The sequence below is a fragment of the Mixophyes fleayi genome, chromosome 2, assembly GCF_038048845.1.
Source record: "Mixophyes fleayi isolate aMixFle1 chromosome 2, aMixFle1.hap1, whole genome shotgun sequence".
In the NCBI taxonomy this organism is placed as follows: Eukaryota; Metazoa; Chordata; class Amphibia; order Anura; family Limnodynastidae; genus Mixophyes; species Mixophyes fleayi.
Genome location: NC_134403.1, coordinates 243,423,711 through 243,447,295, shown reverse-complemented (window position 1 = coordinate 243,447,295; position 23,585 = coordinate 243,423,711). Strand labels below are relative to the sequence as shown.

Here is a 23,585-nt window from a genome sequence, read left to right as displayed (position 1 = left end):
GAGTGGCTTCAGGGGAGGGGAGAGCCCTCCGCTGTGGTGGGGAGGGAGGAGATCTGTCCAAGACGGGATCCAGGACTACATTGAAACCACCACCAATGATAACGTGGCCTCTCGCCAAACGCTCAATGCACTTAAAGATTTTGGTGAAGAACGGGGCATAAACTGAAACCAGAGTCACGGGCAGAATGAAGAGTGCCGCCAACCAGTTCAAAGCAAGCATCTGGGTCTGCATATGTATTGGGATGCAAAAAGGGGACTTTGCTATGGATCAGGATAGCAATGCCCCGTTTCTAACAATCCGCCTAGGCAAAGAAGGTCTGAGAACTTCTTATCCTGAAGTTGGAAATGGACTCCGGTGAGGTGTGTTTCTTGTAAGAAAATGATGTACACTCTTTCCCTCCCCCCCAGCAGGATCGTTCGTTTGCGTGGCGAGTTGAGGCCATTAACATTAACAGAAAAGACTTTCAAGGCACAGGGAAGGGGCCAATTCTCAAGAGTATGGCTAAACACAAAGGAGGAGGATAAAAAACATTACTCTGTCCCAGAAACTGACAGTATGAGAGCATGGAAATATATGGAAAAAAGCCACAAGAGAGAAAAGGGGAAAAGAGGGAAAGGAAAGGCCCAATTGGGCGAAAACCCTGAGGTAAAGGAATCCTATAAGGATTCAAAGACATAGTAGAAGTAGTATATATATAACAGCATACAATGTCAAAGGGTGCGTGGGGGGTGGTCCTGAGTCTGTAAAGGAAGGCGACCAGGACCTAGGGACCCACTATAAATTCTTAAGCGAAAATTTGATATATCTAACCGGAGAACAGTGTGCTAAGGGAACAATGTATAAATAGAACGCAGATTGAACTTAATATACTAGTGGAGGAGGAGAGATGGGGGGGGGGGAATAATGACTACGGCCTCACCTACCGATGAAGTAGGAGGTTGACATAGTTAAAGCTAAACAATATAACATCAGGTTACTAGGTGCAATATAAAAGATAAATAATATAGTAAATATGAAACACATGGAAACTGAGTATCAGAATCAACAAGTCAAACTACATGGTAGAATTGAAACATACGAAATCTGGAATCAGGTGTCAGGCAATAAGGTCTAGCTATTGTTAAAAGTCCACCTGTAAAAACAGAACAAGTAAAAAACAAACGCTAAGTAAAACAAGACGATAAAGAAATTATGGCGGCTCAGCATCCCGGGGACTTCGATTAGAGGCACGGGACCACTCTGGCTGTGGAGGCGCTGAGCGTTGCACCATTGAAGATGTAGAATTAAGATCAGATTTTAACAAAGTGAAAGGTATTCGCAGCAAAAGCTTGTAGCTGTAAAGGAAAGCACCAGCGTTAACGTATACTGTGTTGGTGGACGATTCTGGAGACAGGTTGAAGGTCCCTTCATTTTTGGATCATGGAAGGTGCAAAGTTCTGAATCAATTGGATATTCATGTCTCTGAAGCAAAGAATGGATTGGTCTCTGATAGCTGTGAGAATGTGGTCTCTAGTGCGGAAGTAGTTCAAGCGAACTATGATATCCCTTGGAGGTTTACCGCTGGAGGGTTTGGCTCTCAGGGCTCGGTGAGCTCTGCCCATGAGACAGTCCACATTGGAGAGATCCGGAAGAAGGTGTAGGAAAAGGGCCTTGAGGAAAGCTTGGCGATCAACAGGGGCAACATCCTCCACCATGTTTATAATGCGTATGTTTTTGCGGCGGGAACTTTCCTCTTGCTTCTCCTTTTAAGGTCTTAACTTCATCATGAAGACGGGAGAGTTCCTTATCAAGTACAGATTGGGAACAGCAGAAGTCATCAGTTTTTGATTCCAAGGCATCCGTCCTGGTGTCCGAGTGCAGTTCCGATTTGATATCGATGACCGCCTTTGACAGTTTTTGGTGAAATGCTGCTTTAACTCCCTCTAGGAGATTAGTCATCACTGCTTGTTCTGGGGGTCGAGTTTCACTGCACTAGACAACGAGGTCCTCGACGAGCCATGATGGTCAGACTGAGGAGAAGGGGATTTAGATTTTGATCCGAAGAAACTAGCCGAAGCTCATGATTTCACTTTCTTTGGTTTACTAGACATGTTGAGATCGGCAGGATCAATTCAGCAGTGAAGTGGAGCAGGGAGGGCAGGATAAGACAAGGGAGAGGTGGAGAGAAAATGCACACTGATCCCAGCTTGAATGAGAAGGGTCTACACAGGACTGGGTAGCGTGGTAAAATTCACATAGTCAATTCAGGTGGTGTGAGCCATAGGCTGCAAGGGACAGAGTTGGAGGTCCCTAGGGTCAGATGTCTGAGATATAGCAGATTGTTTGCTGACAGGCCAGACAGAAGAAAACCATTCTATACACCCACCAAGTCGGTCACCAAGTGGCAGTGGTGCAAAACAAGCCAGAAGTGAACATGGAGATGTGTAGTATCCAAACGTGTAAGCTTGGGTATCAGGCGGCAATTGTATTACATGTGGAGGCAGAGCTAAGGGGTAGCTCAAACCTCTTGTTGATAAGGTGTAAACAGCTGTGATCCCAATTTTCTCGTGATATACAACGCTAGGGTGATATAACCCAAGGTACTGACCTGAGGATGGCTGGTATGAGTTAAATAATTATCAATGTAGCCGCAGGCCGTATTAGATGAGATGTTCCAGTCATGTGAGCAGAGCGCTGGCCGAAGTCTACACCGAGAGGTCCCCAGGAAACACCTATAGTAAGTAGAGCCTGGTCTCAAAGGACAGACAGAAACCGGAAGTGCGAGCACGGCATCGGACAGGGAACTTCCGGTTTACCGGCCGAGGATGGTGCGCTCGTCGGGAGTAGCAGACAGCCAGGCTTGGCAGTGGCACAACAGGATCAGGGTCCTCGGATGTTAAGTGAGGGTCCAGGAAGTGCTGGAGGTTAGCGGACACTGTGGGAGTGTATAAGCTCGAGAACAGGCTCTGATGTTCAGGGAAGGCAGCATTTCTGTGGGGACAATCGGAGTGTCCTGTGGGAGCCGTGAAAGTCAGTGGAGATGGTTAAAATCCACCGGTGACCAGGCGAGCGTCTAAGGCCATGGATCCACGCTGCGTTAGGCCCAAGGACAAAACAGATGACGTAGAGCAGCCAGTAGGACAGATTAGGCTCTCAGGTGAATGAGGGGAGTACCCCAAATGAAGGTCTAGAGCAGGAGTCGGTATTAGGGCTAGAATAGCCCGATGGATGTCGATTAGTGCTCATTTGTGGGAGACCTCAAAGAAAGTCTGACCAGCCAGTATGGCAGTCAAGCTACGCCCATATGAGGGGGCAATTTTAAGGGCATTCCTTGATGTGTGATGGGTAGCTTTTGCATTTTCACTCTGCAAAAGTACCTGCATTTTACCCTAGCTCAGTGCTGGCAGCAGGGCCGATGCAAGGTTTCCCGGCGCCCGAGGCAAATTTTCAACCCACTGAACCCCCCCTTCCCCTTGCGCACACATCAAATACCCACTTCCAAGACCATAATACACTTTGACTTTTGTTAACAAACAAAAAAAGACTTACCTCCTCCAGCGGTCCAGATGCAGTGATATTTGATGCAGAACGCTGTCCAGACTCCACTGCTGCCCATAGGATTTCTAGAGGGGAGGTATCCAGGCATTGTTTTCCAGAACAAAAACACCTATATCATAATAATATGCCAATGTATTATGCAATAGGCATCTTCTTTCCTTTATTGGTCAAAATGGAAATGACAAGTAATCCGAATAGATGGCCCTAACATGTCCCTACATCACACTTTTATGTCCTGTGCAACACACTGCTGCCCCCCCTGCATCACACCACTGCCCCCCTGCATCTCAATGCCCCAGCTGTTCATCACAGTGCCCCCCTTTGCATCAAAATGTCCCCCGTCCAGCACACTGCCACCCTGCATCTCAATGTCCCCGCTCTGTATCACACTGGCCCCCCTTGCATCAAAATTTCCCCCATCTGGCACACCGCCCCACACTGCATCACACTGCTGCCCCCCTTGAATCACACTACTATCCCCCTTAATCACACTACTGCCCCCCCCTCCACCACACTGTTCCCCTTCCTGCTTTATACTGCCCCCCTTGCTTCACACTGCCCCCCCCTTCTGCGTCACACTGCCCCCCCCTTCTGCTTTACACTGCCCCCCTCCTGCTTTACACAATTGGTTACTCACCATTCCCTTCTGCTGCTGCTGCTCTTTTATGCCTGAATCCTCACTGACACTCTCGGGATGTGATGATGACGTCACGCCCGACAGGCAATGAGGGGGGTGGGTGGGATAGAGAATGACATTACCAGGGTCCCGAGGGAGGGAGGGGAGTGTGATTACACGCCCCACCCCCTGTGAAGCTGCCGGGGGCTGTAGAAGTTCAGCCAGCTTTACACACCGTTTCAGATATGCTGTATCATCTGACACAACCGTGTACTTGTAGATATCATATTCCTTTTATAAGATAAATTAAAGCATTGTGACTTTCCTTAAATAACAGGTGATTTCTCATGTGAAGACACTGTTTCTCAAAGTCCTGATTAATAATTCATTGGACAGTTAGGTCAAGGTAAGACCTATAAAATAGCATATTTATAAGGAGGATGAATAGATTGTAAGCAGAAGTGGTTTCTGGCAAGGTTCTTTGCTAAGGTAACAGATGAGGGTCATGTTATAGTGCACAAACATTGTGCTTCACTCTAATAGTGGCCAGATATAGGGCTGCATTATGATCGTGAACAGACATGAAGAAAGGACATTTGGCAGCATTTTATGGTGGGTCTGGGACTGAATTATGTGCCTGCCATTTTATTTGCTGGTCATTTAATGTGTTTGATGCGAAAACCTGGATAGTAAAGTTGCTGAGTATATTATTTAGTGACCTTTTTTTTTTTTTTTGCTGGATTTAATATGCTGGTCATTTATTTTCCTGACATGATCTGCAGATCATTTAACTTTTGATTATAATATACTGGTCACTTTGCTGAATATGGCAGCAGGTCATTTGCTGCATATAATATGCTGGTCAGTTCAAGAAAATATGTAAAAAGGAAATTAAGTTAGCAAAGCTAAAAACTGAAATTGCTAAAGAAGTCATTCCTAATTCCAAAATGTTTTTCAAATGCTTAACTAGCAAAAAAAGACTTGCATTAAGATGCGAGTAGGTGAAAAGCTCACCCGAGTCTAACAGGTGTCCTAGAGTCTGAATACCCCTACTGACCCAACCAGAAAGATTTAAGTCTGCTATTTGTATGGCGAACGCCTGCAACGACACGCTCGTTGTGGAGCGTACAAGCCCTTCAGTGTCCCGGCACAGATGGTCCCACACACCAAAAGTGTCCCTAGTAAGGGTTGGCAAGGTCTCCCTGGGGGGGTCTCCATTCTCCAGGCACCCATAAAAGGTCCGTCAGAGAGAACCCTGAGTTACACGCAATATCCAGGTCTACCCAGGTCTTCCCACCCCTAGGAAGGCACCAATCCCGCATCTGGGACAAAATGCAAGCCACGTGGTATTTTTTCAAGTGAGGAAGAGCCAGTCCCCCCTGTCGTTTTCCTCTAGTCATGCACTACATAGTGGGGGTCTGGCCTTCCAGACATATGTTTTCATCAGAGAGGTCGATTTGCCTAGTAACCCCGGGGGAAGGTGGAACGGAAGCATACGGAATAGATACATTAATTTAGGGACGAGCATCATCTTAAACGCTGAAATTCTGCCCAACCAGGAGAACTCAAAGCACATCCACGACCCTATAAGCTTCAATAATTGTTGATGCAGTAGAGAGAAATTATGATCTATGATTGAATCCAAATGAGGGGGTATTTGGATCCCAAGATAAGTAAGCCCAGTAGATTTCCAGGAGTAAATCCAATTGTCTTTTAAGGCCTGCAATCTGGCCATCAGGACATTTATGGGAAGTACTTCTGTCTTTGATGTATTCAATTTATAAAGAGAAGCTCTGCCAAACTGAGACAGTCAGTCATGTATCGCTGGCAGTGCGGTCTCCGGATTAGTCACAAATAGTAATACGCCGTCCGTGAATAAGCATACTTTATGGGATGTCCCTCTCACATCTAGTCCTGTGCACCTTTGTTCAAGTCTTATCCGTGTTGCCAGGGGTTCTATAGCCATCAAATAGATAATGGTGGACAGGGGGCAACCCTGTCGGGTTCTGTTAGTAATTAAGAAGTTTAGGGAGATAAACCCATCGCTATATACCCGTGCGGATGGGTTCGAATACAGGGATAAAATGGCATTCAAGATGTTACCTGCAAAACCGAATGTCTGGAGAACATGAGTCATATAGGACCAATGTAACCTATGTAAACTATCGAACGCCTTTTCGGCATCTAGAGATAAACAATAGCATGTTTTCATCATTTTTATGGCATTGTTCTATTAGGTGAAGGATACGTCTCGAATTGTCAGGAGCCTGTCTATCTGCGACAAAACCCACCTGATATGGGAGGATCAATTCCGTAATGATGGGAGATTGTCTGTTGGCAATAAGTTTTACGAATATTTTGACATCCGTGTTTAATATGGCTATAGGGCGATAATTCTTACAGTCAGTAGGGTCTTTTTCTGGTTTGGGGATGACTACAATATGGGATTCTAACATCTCGGATGGGAAGGAGCCAAGGCGAGTTCTGGCCTCGTACAATTGGAGAAGGATGGGTAACAGCACGTCTTGAAATGTAGTAAAAAATGTATTACTATACCCATCTGGGCCAGGGGCTTTGTTTTTAGGAAGTTGTTTGATGACCCTATTAATTTCGTCTAAGGCCCAGGGGGCATTCAATTCTTCATTGAGAGTGGGGGTTATAGCTGGGAGGGGGAGATTCTCCAAAAAGGTGGCAATGTCGTGTTCTGTCGGCTGGTAAGTAGAGGGGTCAGTATGCAGGTTATATAGGCCTGTGTAGAAGGCCGCAAAGGAGTCCGCAATAGTTTTTGGATTGACAACCTTAGTACCCCTGGGGGTTATGATAGCTTTAATATGATTTTGGGCCTGCAGTCCCCGAAGCTTATGGGCTAGTAAGCTAACCACCCTATTCCCCTCTACATAGTATTTTGGCGTAATTTAGACAGTGCCATTTGGGTTCGCTGCATGAGTAGTTTTTGTAATTTAGCTTTGACTCGTGATCTCTCGAGGTTCAGTGTTTTAGATGTTTGAGTTTTGTTCTGGGTGTCTAAGAGCTTAAGTTTTGCTTCCAGTTCAGTCTGTAAATGTGCGTTCGCCTTGTGTAATCTAGAGGTTATCTGGATAATCTTACCCCGAACTATCACCTTAAGGGCGCACCAGTATGTAAAGACCGAGGTATCAGTTGGGTCGTTGGTTTGTGTAAAGAGGTGAATGGCATCTGCTATCTTTAGTTTTGCCTCAACCGAAAGTAGCAAATGTTCTGACAAACACCATGGACATAGCGTGAAGCGTGCCCTCCTGGATTTCCATGACCATACCACAGGGGCATGGTCAAACCATGACATGGGGATAATCTGTGTTTTATGGGTATTTTGTAAGGTCCATTTGTCTGAAAGGATGAGATCAATACTAGAGTAGGTGTTGTGTACCAAAGAAAAGTACGTGTAATCTCTATCCTTAGGGTTCGCTGTTCTCCAGACATCGTATAGTCCAAACTCGGCATCAGTATTGTGTTTTGTTTTTTGTTTTTATTGCACTTTTTTCTTGTGCTGTCTGTCCTTTTTTGTATATGACCCCAATAATGAAATGTTTGTGACTTTGTATGCATACAGACATGTATGATCAAGTCCTGAAGTTTGGAGCATACATTGTGGATGGATTGCGTGAATACCACCAGCCAGTGCTAGTTTATATACCACCTCAAGCTGAACTGAGAGGCGGATCATGGGTAGTAATAGATCCTACAATCAATCCAAGACACATGGAGATGTATGCTGACAAAGAGAGCAGGTAATATATGTCTATATTTCCTTGAATGTATCCTGTTTGTAAAAAGTTATTGATTTATATTAATATGTGATCCTGTATTCAGTCCAAATTATTGGCTCATGGTCCATGTTATCCAATATTATATATTAAGGGAAGAATAATTTTTGGAGTGGTACAGTTTGTTCGTAATGATTTCAACTAGCGTAAGCCTACTGATGTGGTGTACATCCTTAAAAAGTTATTATTCTATAAGCAATAGCTGCTTCCCACCTGCTGTTTGCACTTTCTGAACATGAAGAGACATTGTCTTAGACATAATCAGTTTTTAGTGTGGTTATTGGCCCTTATGTGCAAGGTTTTCCACTGGCAACCATAGAGCTTTAATCATCCGTTTTATAAACAGGTAAAGCAACAGTAACATTTGCAAACTATACTGCAAGAAGGGACTCGCCAAAATAATAAAGGTCATTATAATAAGACGAATATAACCTAATCTTGTTTTAATTACATAAATTGCAATTATATTTTATAATGGCATTTTAGAATTTCTATTTTGGTGATAATTTTCTTTTAAACATACTGTCATTTTGAAAGAGAAGCTGTTTCAAAATAATTTCTAATCACCTTTTTTTCTGCAGGGGGGGTGTTTTGGAAGCAGAGGGAACTGTGGAAATAAAATTCAGGAGAAAGGATTTGGTAAAGACAATGCGGAGAGTGGATCCGGTATACATTCAACTGGCAGAGAGATTAGGTAGGTGTTTATTCATGTACATAGGCAGTAGAAGGCTCTTGTGCAGGAATAGTTTTTGGGCCTCATTTACCACCCATTTACCACTCATTTAAGTTGCAATGTAGAACATAGCACAGATAGTATAGGAACGACAGAATGCAGCAGACTATATGCAGTACCACAAATCTACATATAATTCTAACCTACCAATACCCCGAACCCCAAATCTAATGTGCCTGTTCTAGTTGCCCTGGAGTAAAAAGTCGCCATGAAACACCTTATATATTATATGTAACATGTTTTCAGTTGTGCTCATTTCTGCTCAAACACTTACCTGACTATATGTATGAGTAAAACAACATTATTGTGAGGAAACCATCGTTATCTTGGAGCTGGTCATACCAGCATATATCCCAAATAAGACTTTATAACGAGTCCCGATGGAACAACACCATAAGAAGTTCACAAAGTATAGGATAAATGGTAGCGTGTACTGTTCAGCGGTCTCTTGCAGTCAGCATCTCAAAGTAACAATCTCAATATCCTTCAGAGTCTTATCCTCCCGCAGTATTACCGCTACTGTTTTGCTAGACAGTCCTGGGCCCAGCCTGGGCTACTGACTCACAAAGACCATGTCCTTGTAGGGTTTCCTCTGGCAACACCGCGATGCCTGGCCTGGAGAATTTTGTGCTTGTACACCAGGGTCTTCCAAGACCCTGGGCCCCATTGGCATACTGCTCTCCTTATCTCCCTGGCTGTCTACTCAGGGAGTAGGGTCAAGATGTCCCAATCCTCCCCCTTTCAGCAGGGGTCTACCAGTGGACACTTAATTTATTTTGCTGTTAGACATGCTGTCTCTTTAACATTGATTATACAATGGAATGGCTTGGCTGAATTAGCTATTTGGCTAGATACACTTAACAAAGGGTGATAATATTACATCAGGGAATGGAACTTCACACTGGTGTGAAACATTGAGACTTTTAACACATTATATCTGCAGTGTTACATTATCTGAGCATATGATACATTTTGGTTCAATAACATTTATATTGATACATATTAATACATTTTTCAAAGCTATTTCTGCCAGTATAGTATTGTGTTGCGCATTATCTGGAAGTTTTCACCTAATAACCTCCCAGGTTACCTGTTGACCTAGATAATTACCTTGGGCTGCCAGCTAGCTATCTTATCAGCCACACCACATAACAATAGACATTTGAGACAAATGGTATTTACATAGCTAGCACAAGCAAAATGGCTACTGCTGTCCAGTTATTTTCACACAATATGGCAACAGTCTTTAGTCTTTATATTTCTAATACACACAATATTGCAGGTAATAACAAGGGCAAAATGTACCTAATAACATGAAGTATTAATACATGTAATAACACCAATGCTCTGGTGTAATATACTTAGACCAAAGGTTAAAAAGTACAATAAACTGAGAGAAACAGGTGATGAATAAAAAGTCCTCCATTTCTTCACAATTATGTTATATATAATAAATTAAACATTAGAAAAACAGAATAGTTGACTCACTTTCTTTAGCATTCCTGTGTAGTGCAGCTTGGGGTACAACAGACATGTGGACTGTACAATTTCCTGGTTATGCAAGCATATGGCCACAGCCCTCAAGGAAGGTGTGTCTCCATAGTAATTGGTTCAATGACTTTCTATACCAGGGAACAGAAATTAATGGAACACTATGCTGTTTTTTCCCGCAGCCTTAGCAACTATAGTCTAGAAGCCCATGCAACGGAATGGACTTGCGCAACCCACTCCACCAAGCTTTTCACCAATCTGGGTTCTGCTGGTTTTCAGCAACTAGCCATCACTGACTATTCCTACTGGAGCCCTTTATCCAAGCTAGCTACTCACCAATGTGGTGTCCCCTGTTGTAGGAGGGTAATTGCCTGCCCCCACCAAGCTCCTGCATTAGCACCTGGAACCACTCACAATTTTATAGCAATATGTAGCTTCTGCAGCACCTCTTTGCTGGTTGCTTTGGCTGAATCTATCCTAGCCCCTTGGGGATCAAAACTGCTGAATATTTGACAGAGCGCTTATTCAAGAATGCTGGACTCAACTCAGAACAGCTGAGGGGGTGGAGTAAAGTTTTGGCTTTAATGTGTTTCCCTGTGATCAACACAACAGTGCAGAGACAAGTGTTGTCACAGGAAACAGAAGGATTTAATAGGAATTGTGTTTTATTAGTAACTATAAGTGCTGTTCCTTCAGCTGCGTACACATATTCCATATACACGGTGGTAATCACTTCAACGATCACAATAAATCCGACACTGAGAAGACCTACCAGAAAAAAAACGATTTAATGAAAAAATTACAGCAATATTGACAGACTTACCTGAAAAACGACTGTGCAGATATCCAATGGCAGCAGAAGGCTGACAGGACCTCCTTTCAACTGGCCAGCTCTACGGCAGTAGTGTCTGACGTCAGTGCGACCTAAATTAATTTATATTTAAAGTGGCAATGTTGGGACCAGGCAGGTTAACTGTTAACCTACGTAGTCCTGACATTGCCGCTTTAAATTTAAATTCATTCAGACACTACTGACGTCAGACACTACTGCCGTAGAGCTGGCCAGTCGGAACGAGGTTCTGTCAGCCTTCTGCTGCCATCGAATATCTGCACAGTCGTTTTTCAGGTAAGTCTGTCAATATTGCTGTAATTTTTTCATTAAATTGTTTTTTTCTTGTAGGTCTTCTCTGTGTCGGATTTATCATCATCGTGGAGCTGTACCCAACCCCCATATACACACATACTAAACTACTGTAGTGATTTATATGGGCTACGTGTCCTTTATGCTATTTTTCACACAGGTATGGGACTGTGTAGAACAGCCCCATTAATCAATCCAGACTGGACCCCTATCTACATTAGCAGTAGATGTTTCTCCCCCCTGTTCATGTGTAACAAGTAGCCAGCCATTTCTGAGCAGTGCTTAGTCTAGGCTTGTGATCCAACGTTTAAATCTGCCAACCAAAATTACTTTCTGGATTTTATGAGCTAGCGCCACCACCAAGCCAAATTTGAGTCCAGGATGGTAGGGTGTGAGATTCTGAGGATACAGGTCCTCCCTGGTTCACTGCTGCGGACCATATTACACGAACAGGCTATTATATTACGTTGTACCGTCTCTGAAGTTAAAACTATATAAATGTGATTATAACAAAGCAATAAATTGTGTTCATTATGAGTAAGTTCATATCTTGGAATCTGCTTTAGCAAAAAAAAAGGTTTTCAAGAATCTTAAAATATAAAAACATTGTCTTCCTTCCTGCTTTTTTTTTTTTTTTTTTTTTTTTTTTTTAATAATGAACATTTATATTTAATTTACCTATATATATATATTCATCTTTTCCATTTCATAATCTCTTTTTATCTCTTTGCATTTTTGGATTCGCTCTCTCTCTTCCTCTTTGTCCGTCTATTACTCCCTATTTTCTTTCCTTTAACCTCTTTCCTCATTGCTTGCTCAGTTCTTGCACCATTGTCTCACTCACCCATACATTGCCCTCAGATTTCACCCTGTGCCTCTCTGTTCTCCTCATTAGAATATGAGGCTCTGAAGGCATTTAAAGATTTAGAACAATAAGGATGAATGCATCTGTTTTTGACTGATAGAAGAGAGGATTAAATGAGTATTATTCTATAGATAAACATCTTTTATAGGATATTCAAAATTGCTTACCAATTCAGTTGTTTTCTCGTATTTTTAGACTACTTATTCAGTACAGTTGAATGGAGGAAAAATTGTAGAATACAGGGTAATGCATTTTTTTCAGATTTTTCTTTCTGGACAATTTAAAATTTGTCAAAGTTGGTCTTCTTCTGGATCACTGCCCTTTGATATTTTGCGCACTCCATTTGCCACAAACAAGCGGTAGGGTCGTGGTTCATGCTGACTTCAGCAGAAATGGGGAGAGCTCCATTTATCATATGCTGCCTGCTGAATTTCTATCATTAACCAGGGGTTCACTGGCTCCTTTAACCCCTCAGTCTCTATTACCCTAGGAGATTATCTTCATGAAAGTCAGTGTGAGATTTATATTTTTCAGATGCTTAATTATTTTTACATATACTAGGTTTATTTGCACATATAATTTGTTTGTTGTGGATTGTAGGCGATATATGCAACATACAATGTATAAGCTAAACAAAGCTGTAGTTGGATGATTCACATTTTGTATGATTGTTTTCTTTTGAGATTCATTAAATAGGTATGTGCCACATTTGTTCATAGATGTAAAATTACATATATTTTTGTGTATTATAGTACAGGCTAATTTTATTGTTGCTTGGTAAAAATAATAGATGATATCATTACCATTTAAATGTTCCTCTTCTTGACTTGTTAGGTAGAGTGCCATAGAAATGACACACAATTTTTTTGTTTTGTTTTTTTAATAAATGCTTCTCATAATACTATCTCCCATAGGGGCATATGTACATTTACAGAAACATACGTATGCCCCTTATTATTACATATAGTTCAGAAGATTACATACCATTTCAAATATTTAACATCTGCCTATTGCGGGGACTTTTAATTTTTAAATTATGCTTGTGAATGGTGCTGAGTACATTTTTCTGGTATGTTATACTATTATTAATAAGCAGCATGTCACTTAGCCATAATTGCAGGTATTTAAATGTACACAATTTAAAACTGTCACCACAAGCTATTGTTACAGAAATAAACCATCTATAATGTGTATGTGTGTGTATATATATATATATATATATATATATATATATATATATATATATATATATATATATATATATATATATACACAAGAAAACAGGGATACTCTGCACTCTCCAAACACATAATTTATGCTATATCAAGTACTGTTCTATATTAAAAACAGGGAATGTTAGTTCCACATATTGCAATATATGTCTAAGCTGACCAACTCACGCCAAAGTCTTCCCATTCTGGTCAGTCCTAACATGATCAAATGCTATGCTATTTTATCTGGGCTTAAGGCTTACCTGCACACAGCTTTTAAAGGCAAGTCTTTCCCTAGCACTAGCAGCCATGGGAGACCTGGGACTCACCTGACACAAGTTGGAATTAATTAATGTAAAGAATGGGGTGCAAGAGTCATGGGACTTACATTGTATAAACAAAAACAGACATAGGTCCTCTGCACTCACCATGTACAGACTGGGGTGCAAGAGGGGGTTGCCCACATTGTATAGACAAGAAAATATATATATATAAATTATAATTACAGTGTCCTATTTAATTGTGAATAAGAATTGTGTTATTGTGTTAAGGATTTAGATTGTCATATGAGCCTGAGTTTTCTTTTGTATTGTTTTAAATCTTGTTTATATTTTTTTCCAATTGTGCAGCCTACTGGCTTATGTTACATATTAATTCAGTTGTTAATCGAACAAAGCCTGGAATATGGAAAGCATTTCCCTGCTTCTACTGAACATTGTCTTCTATGCATTCTTTGAAGAAAAAAAGTCCATATGATGTTGTTGGTTACCTAATAAAGATCACTTTGTTGGGCATCTGGCACTTTATCTGTGTTACTTTTTGCTTAATTTTCATTTTCCTGGTCTCCACTGTGAGGCATTACAGCCTCTTTAAGATAGCACTTTTGCTGATGTTGTGTTCTTTGCATCATTTATCGTGTCTTCAGTAGTGTCAAATGGCTTGATTGGAGGTAGTTAGATAGGATTAAAATTTTTGGTGTTCACCATGTGGGGCCGCACTTTGCAGTCCATAGGAGAATTTTAGTTGGACTCTTGCCTACATTCTAGCTAGCAGCCTGTTAGATGGTAATTACAGCTACAGGTGGCCCACAGTGATTAAGTGAGTACATATGTAAGAGAGAGAGAATCTGCTTTGTACACATTATCTGCACTGTATAATAAACACTTGACTAGGGGTCTGCTTTATACATTAGTCACCAGTTTAGAGATTTTACTGTATACATTAGCTAGATTGGGGGTTTTGTTTTGTATGCTTGTAAAACAGGATGAATATACACTATATGGACAAAAGTATTCGGACTTTGCCATTACACCAACACGTGGTTCCCCTTTTGCAGCAATAACAGCTTCCACTCTTCTTTAAAGGCTTTCCACAAGATGTTGGAGTGTTTCTGTGGGAATTTGTGCCCATCATTCTGTAGAGCATTTATGAGGTCAGGAACTGATCTTGGATGAGAAGGCCTGGCTCACAATTTCCATTCCAGTTCATTCCAAAGGTGTTCGATGGGGTTGAGGTCAGGGCTCTGTGCGGGCCAGTCAAGGTCTTCCACACTAAACTCCTCAAACCATGTCTTTGTAGTCCTTGCTTTGTGCACTGGGGCACAATCATGTTGGAATAGAAAAGGACCTTCCCCAAACTGTTGTCAAAAAGTTGAAAGCATAGCATTAACGAAAATGACTTGGTATGCTGAAGCATTAAGATCGTCATTCACTGGAGATAAGGGGTCTAACCCAAACCCTGAAAAACAACCCCACACCATTATCCCTCCTCCACCAAACTTCACAGTTGGCATAATGCAGTCAGGAAGGTAATATTCTCCCGGCATCCGCCCGCCAAACTCTGATTCGCCCATCTGATTCTCAAACAGAGAAGCGTGATTCGTCACTCCACAGAACACACTTCCCCTGCTCCACAGTCCAGTGTCAGTGTGTTTTACACCACTCCATTCAACGCTTGACATTGGTCTTGGTGATGTGAGGCTTGCATGCAGCTGCTTGGCCATGGAAACCCATTCCATTAAACTCCCGTCACACAGTTATTGTACTTACATTAATGCCAGTGGAAGTTCGGAACTCTTCAACTATGTAATCAGCAGAGCGTTGGTGACTTTTACGCACCATGCTCCTTAGCAGTCGTTGACACCACTCGGTCATTTTACGTGGTCTTCCACTTCATGGCTGAGTTGCTGTTGTTCCTAAACTTTCTACTTTCTAATAATATCACTTACAGTTGACCGTGAAAGTTCCAGCAAGGATGACGTTTCACAAATCATCGTATTACAAAATGGCGTCCTATCACAGTACCATGCTTGAAGTCACTGAGCTTTTCAGACTGACCCATTTTGTATCACAAATGTTTGCAAATGGAGACTGCATGGCTAGATGCTTGATTTTATACACCTCTGGCAACGGATCTGATTGAAACGCCTCAATTCACTAATTAACAGGTGTGGCCAAATACTTTTGTCCTTACAGTGTAGTTACATATATTAATGGTGGTTATAACTTATAGACATTTCGTAAGCAAATTAGAAGTGCACAAACTAACTGATATGTACGTCTTCACCCCCAGAAACAATTATCAGAGATCTGGAAGTCGCTCCCCTATAGTGTCACAATTCTCATTTCAAGTTCATTACAATTCTAAAGAAACTGGGCTATGGAGTTTGTGAACATTTAGGTCAGATTATAGGTAGTCGGTAGTGGGAATATGGACTAAGATGGATGGAGTATAGTTTACTAAACAAACAACTATAGCAAGCCCACATAAAGGGGGCCATATCTAGAATCAGAATGTATGTATTGTAAACATTTTAGTGTACTGGGGAAAGAGGGGGGTTGTTTTAGCTTCTTCTGGGGGCCCCATCCTTTGGAAGGTAAACAAGGCTCGTTTGGACAGAGGATGAACTGTGGTTTCATAGCAGAGCGCGTGGTGTAGGTTCGCGTTAAGAGATGATGGGCAGCTAGAGGCTACAGACTATCCTTGAATCAAATGTGAGGCAGGGGGGAACCCCCAAGAAAGGCACCAACACTTCTGTTATTATCTTATCAACAGGTATATGTAGACACTGCCTTACAGAGGTAATGTCTGGCAGGCTTGTAGGCAGGATGGAGGTCTCACTTTTTCAGAGTAGTTGGGATCTCTTATACCATAGCCTGGGACACTGAATACAATCAGGTAATGGGGCATGATCAATTGGAAACAATCTAGCTGGGGAATTACCCAATATTATGAGATTTGTACTTTCTCTTTGAGGAGCAGCTAATCTTCACATCCATCACATTGGTTGCCAAGCCATGACTGCTCAGTTTATTATTTTTAACACTAGAGAGTATGAAAATTCACAGTTAACAATTGTATTTAAATTAACATGTACCTTGTGTCAAGTAGACCTACATTGCTTGCAGTGTGATGTTGATTTTGAGTAACTGTGTATATTTCCTTAGTAGCATTGTAATTGCCCCATATTTTTTAATGAATGGTTGTGTCCTTTATAAATATTTATCTGAAATATTTTTTTTACCTTGATCCATACTAAATCCTGTGGGTTGGAGCTGAAAACAGCATCTGATGTATGGAGGTTACAGCATACAAAACCAACTCTTAGTACATTTCCCCTCAAGTCCCAAGACAGAGAATAGATTCAAAAATTTCCTGGGGGGCCTCTCATTTGGTGAAAAGTACACCAATATTAAAAAAAAGTACAAACTGAGACAAAGTTTTGAGTGTTTAGAATCTAAAAACTTAGAATCTAACAAATAAAAAAAAGAGCAGTACTGGACTAAAAAGTCAGCCTTGGCAAATAGACCTTAGTCCATTTGTGCTCACACCAGGTTCCTAAAAGAAGATATTTGTCTATGTCATTTGGGGCTCCATTAATCATTGGGTGGCATAAGGTTGTGCCTTTCTGCAGTGACTTGGTCCAAGACTTATAAGAGCATGGTTGGGAGACAGTCTGACGCGGAGCAGCCCATTTTAACAAATGCATGGGAACCCTGCCGTGCCCACTTATAGTCTTAGACACACTGAGCATGTATCAGATGGCAAGTCAGGGCCTAATTAAAAAAAGTAACACATGAATCTCCACCCATTTCTTTGCTCCAAAACTGCATATGGTATGTCACATGTATGGTTAAAAAATGACTTATTACCTTCATAATAATGGGCTCCATGTGTTTTCTGGAAAAAACAGGGTGCTTATGCTAATATTTATAACTAACTACCTCCACTTTAATACAATACCCTAGATACTTTATACTATTTTTATTTTATAGTCTATAACATTGCATATTTAATTAAATACACACCAAACGCAATATGTTTTCTCTCCTAAAAGCGTCCCTAACCCCCCATGTTCAAACTTTTTATAAATATATTTACTGCCTATATTATAATGTTGTAAAATCTTAGACTATGTAACCCTGCTTCATCTATTTGTATATACTGTTGTGTACTATTGTACCACTTGCATTCTTTGAAGATAAAAAATACACCAAAGCTATTTTATACATATACTATACAATTATTTTCTCTATATTATATTAGACATATTATATTTCATATTTGTCAACATTATATAGCAAAATTACATTTCATTACTATTCAGAATTTGCAGTGGCATTTTAATAGGAAACTAAAGGCAATTTGTCACTTAAAAAGAAAAAAGAAATTAGTTTGGTTAGTGAATTTTTACTTGTAAGGCGAATGTTTGATGTAGGTGTTTAAAATTAGCTTTCTCATGATTTTAACTGAGTGGTCTGCATAATAATTGTTAATTTCCTTTGTGCAATTGCAAAGATGAAATGCCTCAGACCTTTTGTCTAAATTGTTAAGCTGGTCATATTTAAGGGAAAGTCTTTTTCTACTAAATGTTATGGCAACCCATGATTCACACAAGCGTTGGGCTTTTTCATGCAGGAGCAACTTTATTAAACCCTGTCTGAACCTTGACATGCTTGCAGTTTATAATCAGAGAAGTACTCATAGAATATTGATTGTTCATTGCATGGTTATACAGAAATACAGCTATAGCTTATATATATATATATATATATATATATATATATATATATATATATATATACACACACATAAATGATAGATATATGATAGATTGATATATATGATAGATGTGTGTGTGTATATATATATATATATATATATATATATATATATATATATATATATATATTGATAGATATATAATGCCCCTGGGTACTTATGCATACTGGTTGGTTGGCAATTTCACAGCAATGGATAAAATTCTCTGGTCTTAGTAGCTCTTGGAGAGGTCTACTCTAGACTCTAGAAACCCCTGCCTGACTCACAGTAATTGATTAGTGATGGCTCACACAGACATACACACACCACGTAAAAGTGATAATCCACTTGGCATGTTCATTAATAGATCTAATTGAAGGCCTGTAAATCAATAGATACCAAATAGAAAAAGAGGAACTTGCCCTCAGATAACATAAAGTAGCTTGAGTGACTGTAACAGTAGACAATAAGTTGCATACCAATTGACCAATGTATGAATTCAATACAAAGGGTTAAAATGAAGATGAACACAATTGCATTACATCATTAAAAATATTGATTAGTATGAATGCTCACAATAACAATGTTCATAAAAGTTTAGCATAAGACATTGGTTCCCAAACTTTTTCAGTTTGTGGCACACTTAGGGGCATATTCAATTAGGTTTCCGGTCCACGGGATTGCACCGGAACGGGCTGCGAAGTTAATCCATGGTACCGCAATAACGTGGATTTTCATTCGCACCCCAAAGGGATGCGAACGAAAATCCACGTTATTGCGATACTGTATTACCGGCAATACTGCGCAGGTAACGCGCGTTACCACAGACCGGAATCCTAATTGAATATGCCACTTAGGGTCTCCATAATTTTTTCAAAGCATCCCTCCTAAATAATTACCGAGCAGTCCAGTTTTATAAGTAGTTGGGTCAAAATAACGTAATAACTAGAAATACTTAAGAAATACTTAAGTTGTTTTCAAAAATAGTACACATAAATCTACGGGAAAATAATATTTTTATATATTTTCAATTATATTCTGTCAAAGAACAATTTACAGCCATTGCTATTATTATTATCTTTTTATTTTTGAGGCGCCACAATATGTCCGCAGCGCCGTACATAGGGCAAGGGATAACAGGACAGACTAATGATACAGGGTAGTACAGAAACAAAGTGCAGTAAAAGCAAAGTGTAAATAGTGTATACAATGTGCAAAATTTATAAAAAATTACCACCTTGGCAGAGAAGTGCTCACAGGGCAAAGCGGAAAAGTGACTTCCAGTTAGAGATGCTCACCGTCCCACGGGTTTTGGTTTTGAATCTGGATTACCGTCGTGTTTTGGTTTTGGCAAAACCGCCCTTGCGTGTTTTGGTTTTGTTTGGTTTTGTTTTGCAATTTGTTATTTGGGCTAAAATAACAATAATTTAGGTATTATTTACCTATATTATTATTAACCTCACTAACACTAATTTCTTTTCTAGTTATTTCCATTCAATTTTGACCACCTCCTAGGTCACAATATGATTTTCAGACACTTTAAAAGAAAAATTGCTGCAGTTCTTGACATTGATAAGAAAAAGGCCATTGTCATGCCTGGGCATAAGACCAAAAATCCACCTCTTAAGTGTGGAAATATTTTTACATAAATCCTTGCAACAGTTGTCTAGCCATTCGTAGCATTTTTTAAAGCCACACTCAGTAGAGCTAGGGACCTTAACCATCTGGGATCCTCATCCATGTTACGTCATTTGAAGTGAGTTCATGGAAAGCTATTGGGAAAATCAGAAACTTAGGTTAAAAAAAATAACAACAAGCAGTCCAGCATAATATGCCTCCCTTCTCTCATCTACATCCCAACACCTGCAATCTACACCCCAACACCTTCATCATCAATATCCCCAGAAGCAACAATGTACAGTTAAGCAATCCTTTGCAAGAGGAAGCAAGTATGAAACCTGTCACCCAGGCTCAAGCGGATCACAGACGTCCTGGGTACTATTCTAGTATTAGATCTGCGTCCAATGTCCACTAATAATACAGTTGGTTTAAGACATTTAATTGAGGTGTTCAGTCCCTGTTAGCAAATGTCATCACTATACCATTTTAATAGAAAAGCTATTACCCACCTGTACCAGAAGGTTCCTAAAAATTGAATTATTGCGCTTCAAAATGGCATTCTACCCACAGTACACTTAATCACAGATATGTGGACAGACACTGGCGAAGCTACCATCTGTGGGATTATGACTGAACTACTCTAAGTCAGAATCCCCCCTAAGCGTGACGATACCACAGCGCCGTCAAGCCACGGTTGGCCTGGGATAGCCGGGGGAACGGCCTCAAACACCGCCCCCCGGCGCGTAGGGCCGCTCGCAAACAAGATTATAAGACTGTGACAGCCGACTGGGTTGGTCATTCGCCTTCACCAGCAGGGACAGCAGCAGCATGTACCCAAGTACGTCACATTTTTCAGAAGTAGGCTACTCTGTGTATCAGCGGCTTCACTAAGAGGCATACAGCTGACAATCTGTAACTAAAACTAAGGGATGTCATTGCAACATGGGTAATCCTGCTTGGACTCTCCTGAGGATATGTCATTTCTGATAACGACACCAATATTGTTCAAGCATTACAGCGGGGTGGAATTCCATCACATTTCCTGTTTTGCTCACACAATCAACTTGGTGTTACAGAACTTTTAAAAAATTAAATGCAGGAGATGCTGTTTGTGTCTCTAAAAAATTTGTGTCGTTTTCTGGATTCTATAACAGCATGTAGGCGAATGCAGAAGCTGCAAGAAGACTAGCATTTGAGGGGAATGTACTTTAGTCCAGCGAAGTAGTCACCTGTGAAGAGAGTGCAGACACGGTTAGCTTGAGTCAAGTGATTGCCTTAATGATATATTTTGCAAAGGAGCTACAGAAATTTAACGGATGAAAAAAAAAAGTAAATGTGGTAACTAAATTTAAATTGTAGATTAAATACTTAATTTGCTTCGCTAGGATCCAAGAGATATCAAGATCTTGTAAGGACGTCTTCTCCTTCAGTTTCTCTGGCAACTGCTTGTTGGAAAAAACTTTGCTTTACCAAGACACCCAGTGGTGATGCAGATGAGTCCGCACAACATTTTGATATTTGCTCTGATCTAAAAGAATTGCCGAAAAATTGTGATAGCTCTGGCCTAAAATGAACTACTAATTCCATTTGGAAGGCCATTATCGGCAATTACATCATACTACACGTACTTCTATGATGGTGGATTCAAGTGGGTATGAATTAGTATTGTTTGAGGAAGATTACCACTGAACCCTGCTACCTCTCCTGTTTCTGAGTGAGCTATGGTACAATAAAATGTAACTGCAGATTTAGACCAAGACTGTCAGCCCTATTATTTCTGTTTCAGCAATTACAATTAACAATGGAGCAATGAAGCTCTTCTCTGTGGATGTTACCTATATAATGCAGTAGAATTTGCCTGCAAATTCTACAGACAAGCCTGCTTGTCTTCCTCTTCATCAATGACTCTTCGCACTTGAGCACTCGTCTTTGGGCGTATATTACACCCATACCTTATTAGTGCAAATTAGGAAAAATACAGTTTAATTCCTGCTAGGCCCTCCACCATGCTTTGCATGTTAATAGTAGGATTGGTTGGAGTTATGGGCAAGGTCACACATTTTTTTTTGTCAAATCCTTCATACCAGCCAGATGTCAAACTGTTGTGGTCTGCCACCTGCGTCATCCCTGCTTGTGTTTGGAAAGTGCAAATTGGTGCCAGAACCTCACGTGCCAGAACTGCTGCCACTGGTGCCACACTGCTGCCACTGGTGCAGGACTTACACAATCAACCGCATCCCTGAAATTTCTTGGTCTTGCTTGCTAACGAGTGACCTTACAAGAAGAAGGCTCAGTAACATTTTTAGATCTGGCAGTAATAGAGAAAGGCGAAGGCATCATTCTTTCTTTACCACTGCGTGTGTAGAATGGCATGTTGGCAATTTTATTTTTCTCGTCATTTAACTTTTCATGAGTTACAGCTCTTTTTCTCTTCAACACGGTTACATTTTTATTTTTTTTTCCCTGACTTTAAAAGATTATGTACTTTTACATAGGCTTTACCAGATGACGTACTGGGAACACTACCATCAGGACTGGTGCCAGCACCTGCTTGCTGATCCTGCTCATATGTGGACTACTTTGAATCCATTTTAAAGAGGCCAAAGCACTTGAGCAAAATATTGTATAGATACTGCTGCTAAATATGACTTTTGGCAGCCAGAAAAATTATTGTTTCACACTGGGGAATATGGGACACCCCAAAGCACTTCTAGTGCAAAATATTGTATAGATACTGCTGCTAAATATGACTTTTGGCAGCCAGAAAAATTATTGTTTCACATTGGGGAATATGGGACAGATATGGCACAGATAGTATGTGTGCAGGACAGCCATGAAGTCGGAATATCTCTTTAATAAAAAAATCCGCTAAGACAGAAGACGAGGGAAGTTTCTTCAAGGGAACAAAATGTGCTACTTTAGAAAACCGGTCAGTGACGACCCAGATGACAGTGCATTCTTTAGAACTAGGAAGGTCCGTTATAAAATCCATTGAAATGTGAGACCATGGAATATCAGGAACAGGTAAAGGCATAAGTGGACCGGTCGGTCTTTGTCTGGGAATTTTATGCTGGGCACATCTTGAACAGGCAGAGACAAAAGACTTAACATCCCTGGTAGGCCACCAGTATTTTCGGGAGATTAATTCCCAGGTCTTCCGCATCCCCGCATGTCCAGAAAAAAGAGAAGAATGAGCCCAATACAATAATTTGACACGGAGTGGTGGAGTTACAAAGGTTTTACCCAGAGGACAACTTCTCTCGGTCAATGGGGACAAAGCCAATATACAGTTGGTATCCAAGATTGGTTTGTTTCTCTCTGAGGCTTCGGTATCGGTAGCATCGAATGAGCGAGAAAGGGCATCCGCTTTGACATTTTTTGAGCCTGGGCAGAAGGTAATATTAATATTAAAGCGTGAAAAGAAGATGGCCCATCTGGCTTGGCGAGGGTTTAGACAATGTGCGGACCGTAGATAAAGTAAATTCTTGTGATCGATGTATACTGTTACCGGAAACTGAGCACCCTCA

General features: G+C 40.7%; 1 protein-coding gene across 3 annotated transcripts in view; it reads left to right on the top strand.

Moving 5' to 3' along the window:
- ACACA (acetyl-CoA carboxylase alpha) overlaps positions 1 to 23,585 on the top strand; it is a 526,387-nt gene that overhangs the window by 445,779 nt on the left and 57,023 nt on the right. For 2 of the 3 annotated variants that reach the window (XM_075195717.1, XM_075195718.1), the window contains exons 50-51: positions 7,744 to 7,921; positions 8,539 to 8,651. In XM_075195717.1, the coding sequence (XP_075051818.1) occupies positions 7,744 to 7,921; positions 8,539 to 8,651 (291 nt within the window). Of the gene's footprint in view, positions 1 to 7,743; positions 7,922 to 8,538; positions 8,652 to 14,027; positions 14,158 to 23,585 lie in introns of those variants that run through there. The other variant, XM_075195719.1, reaches the window with a different exon arrangement.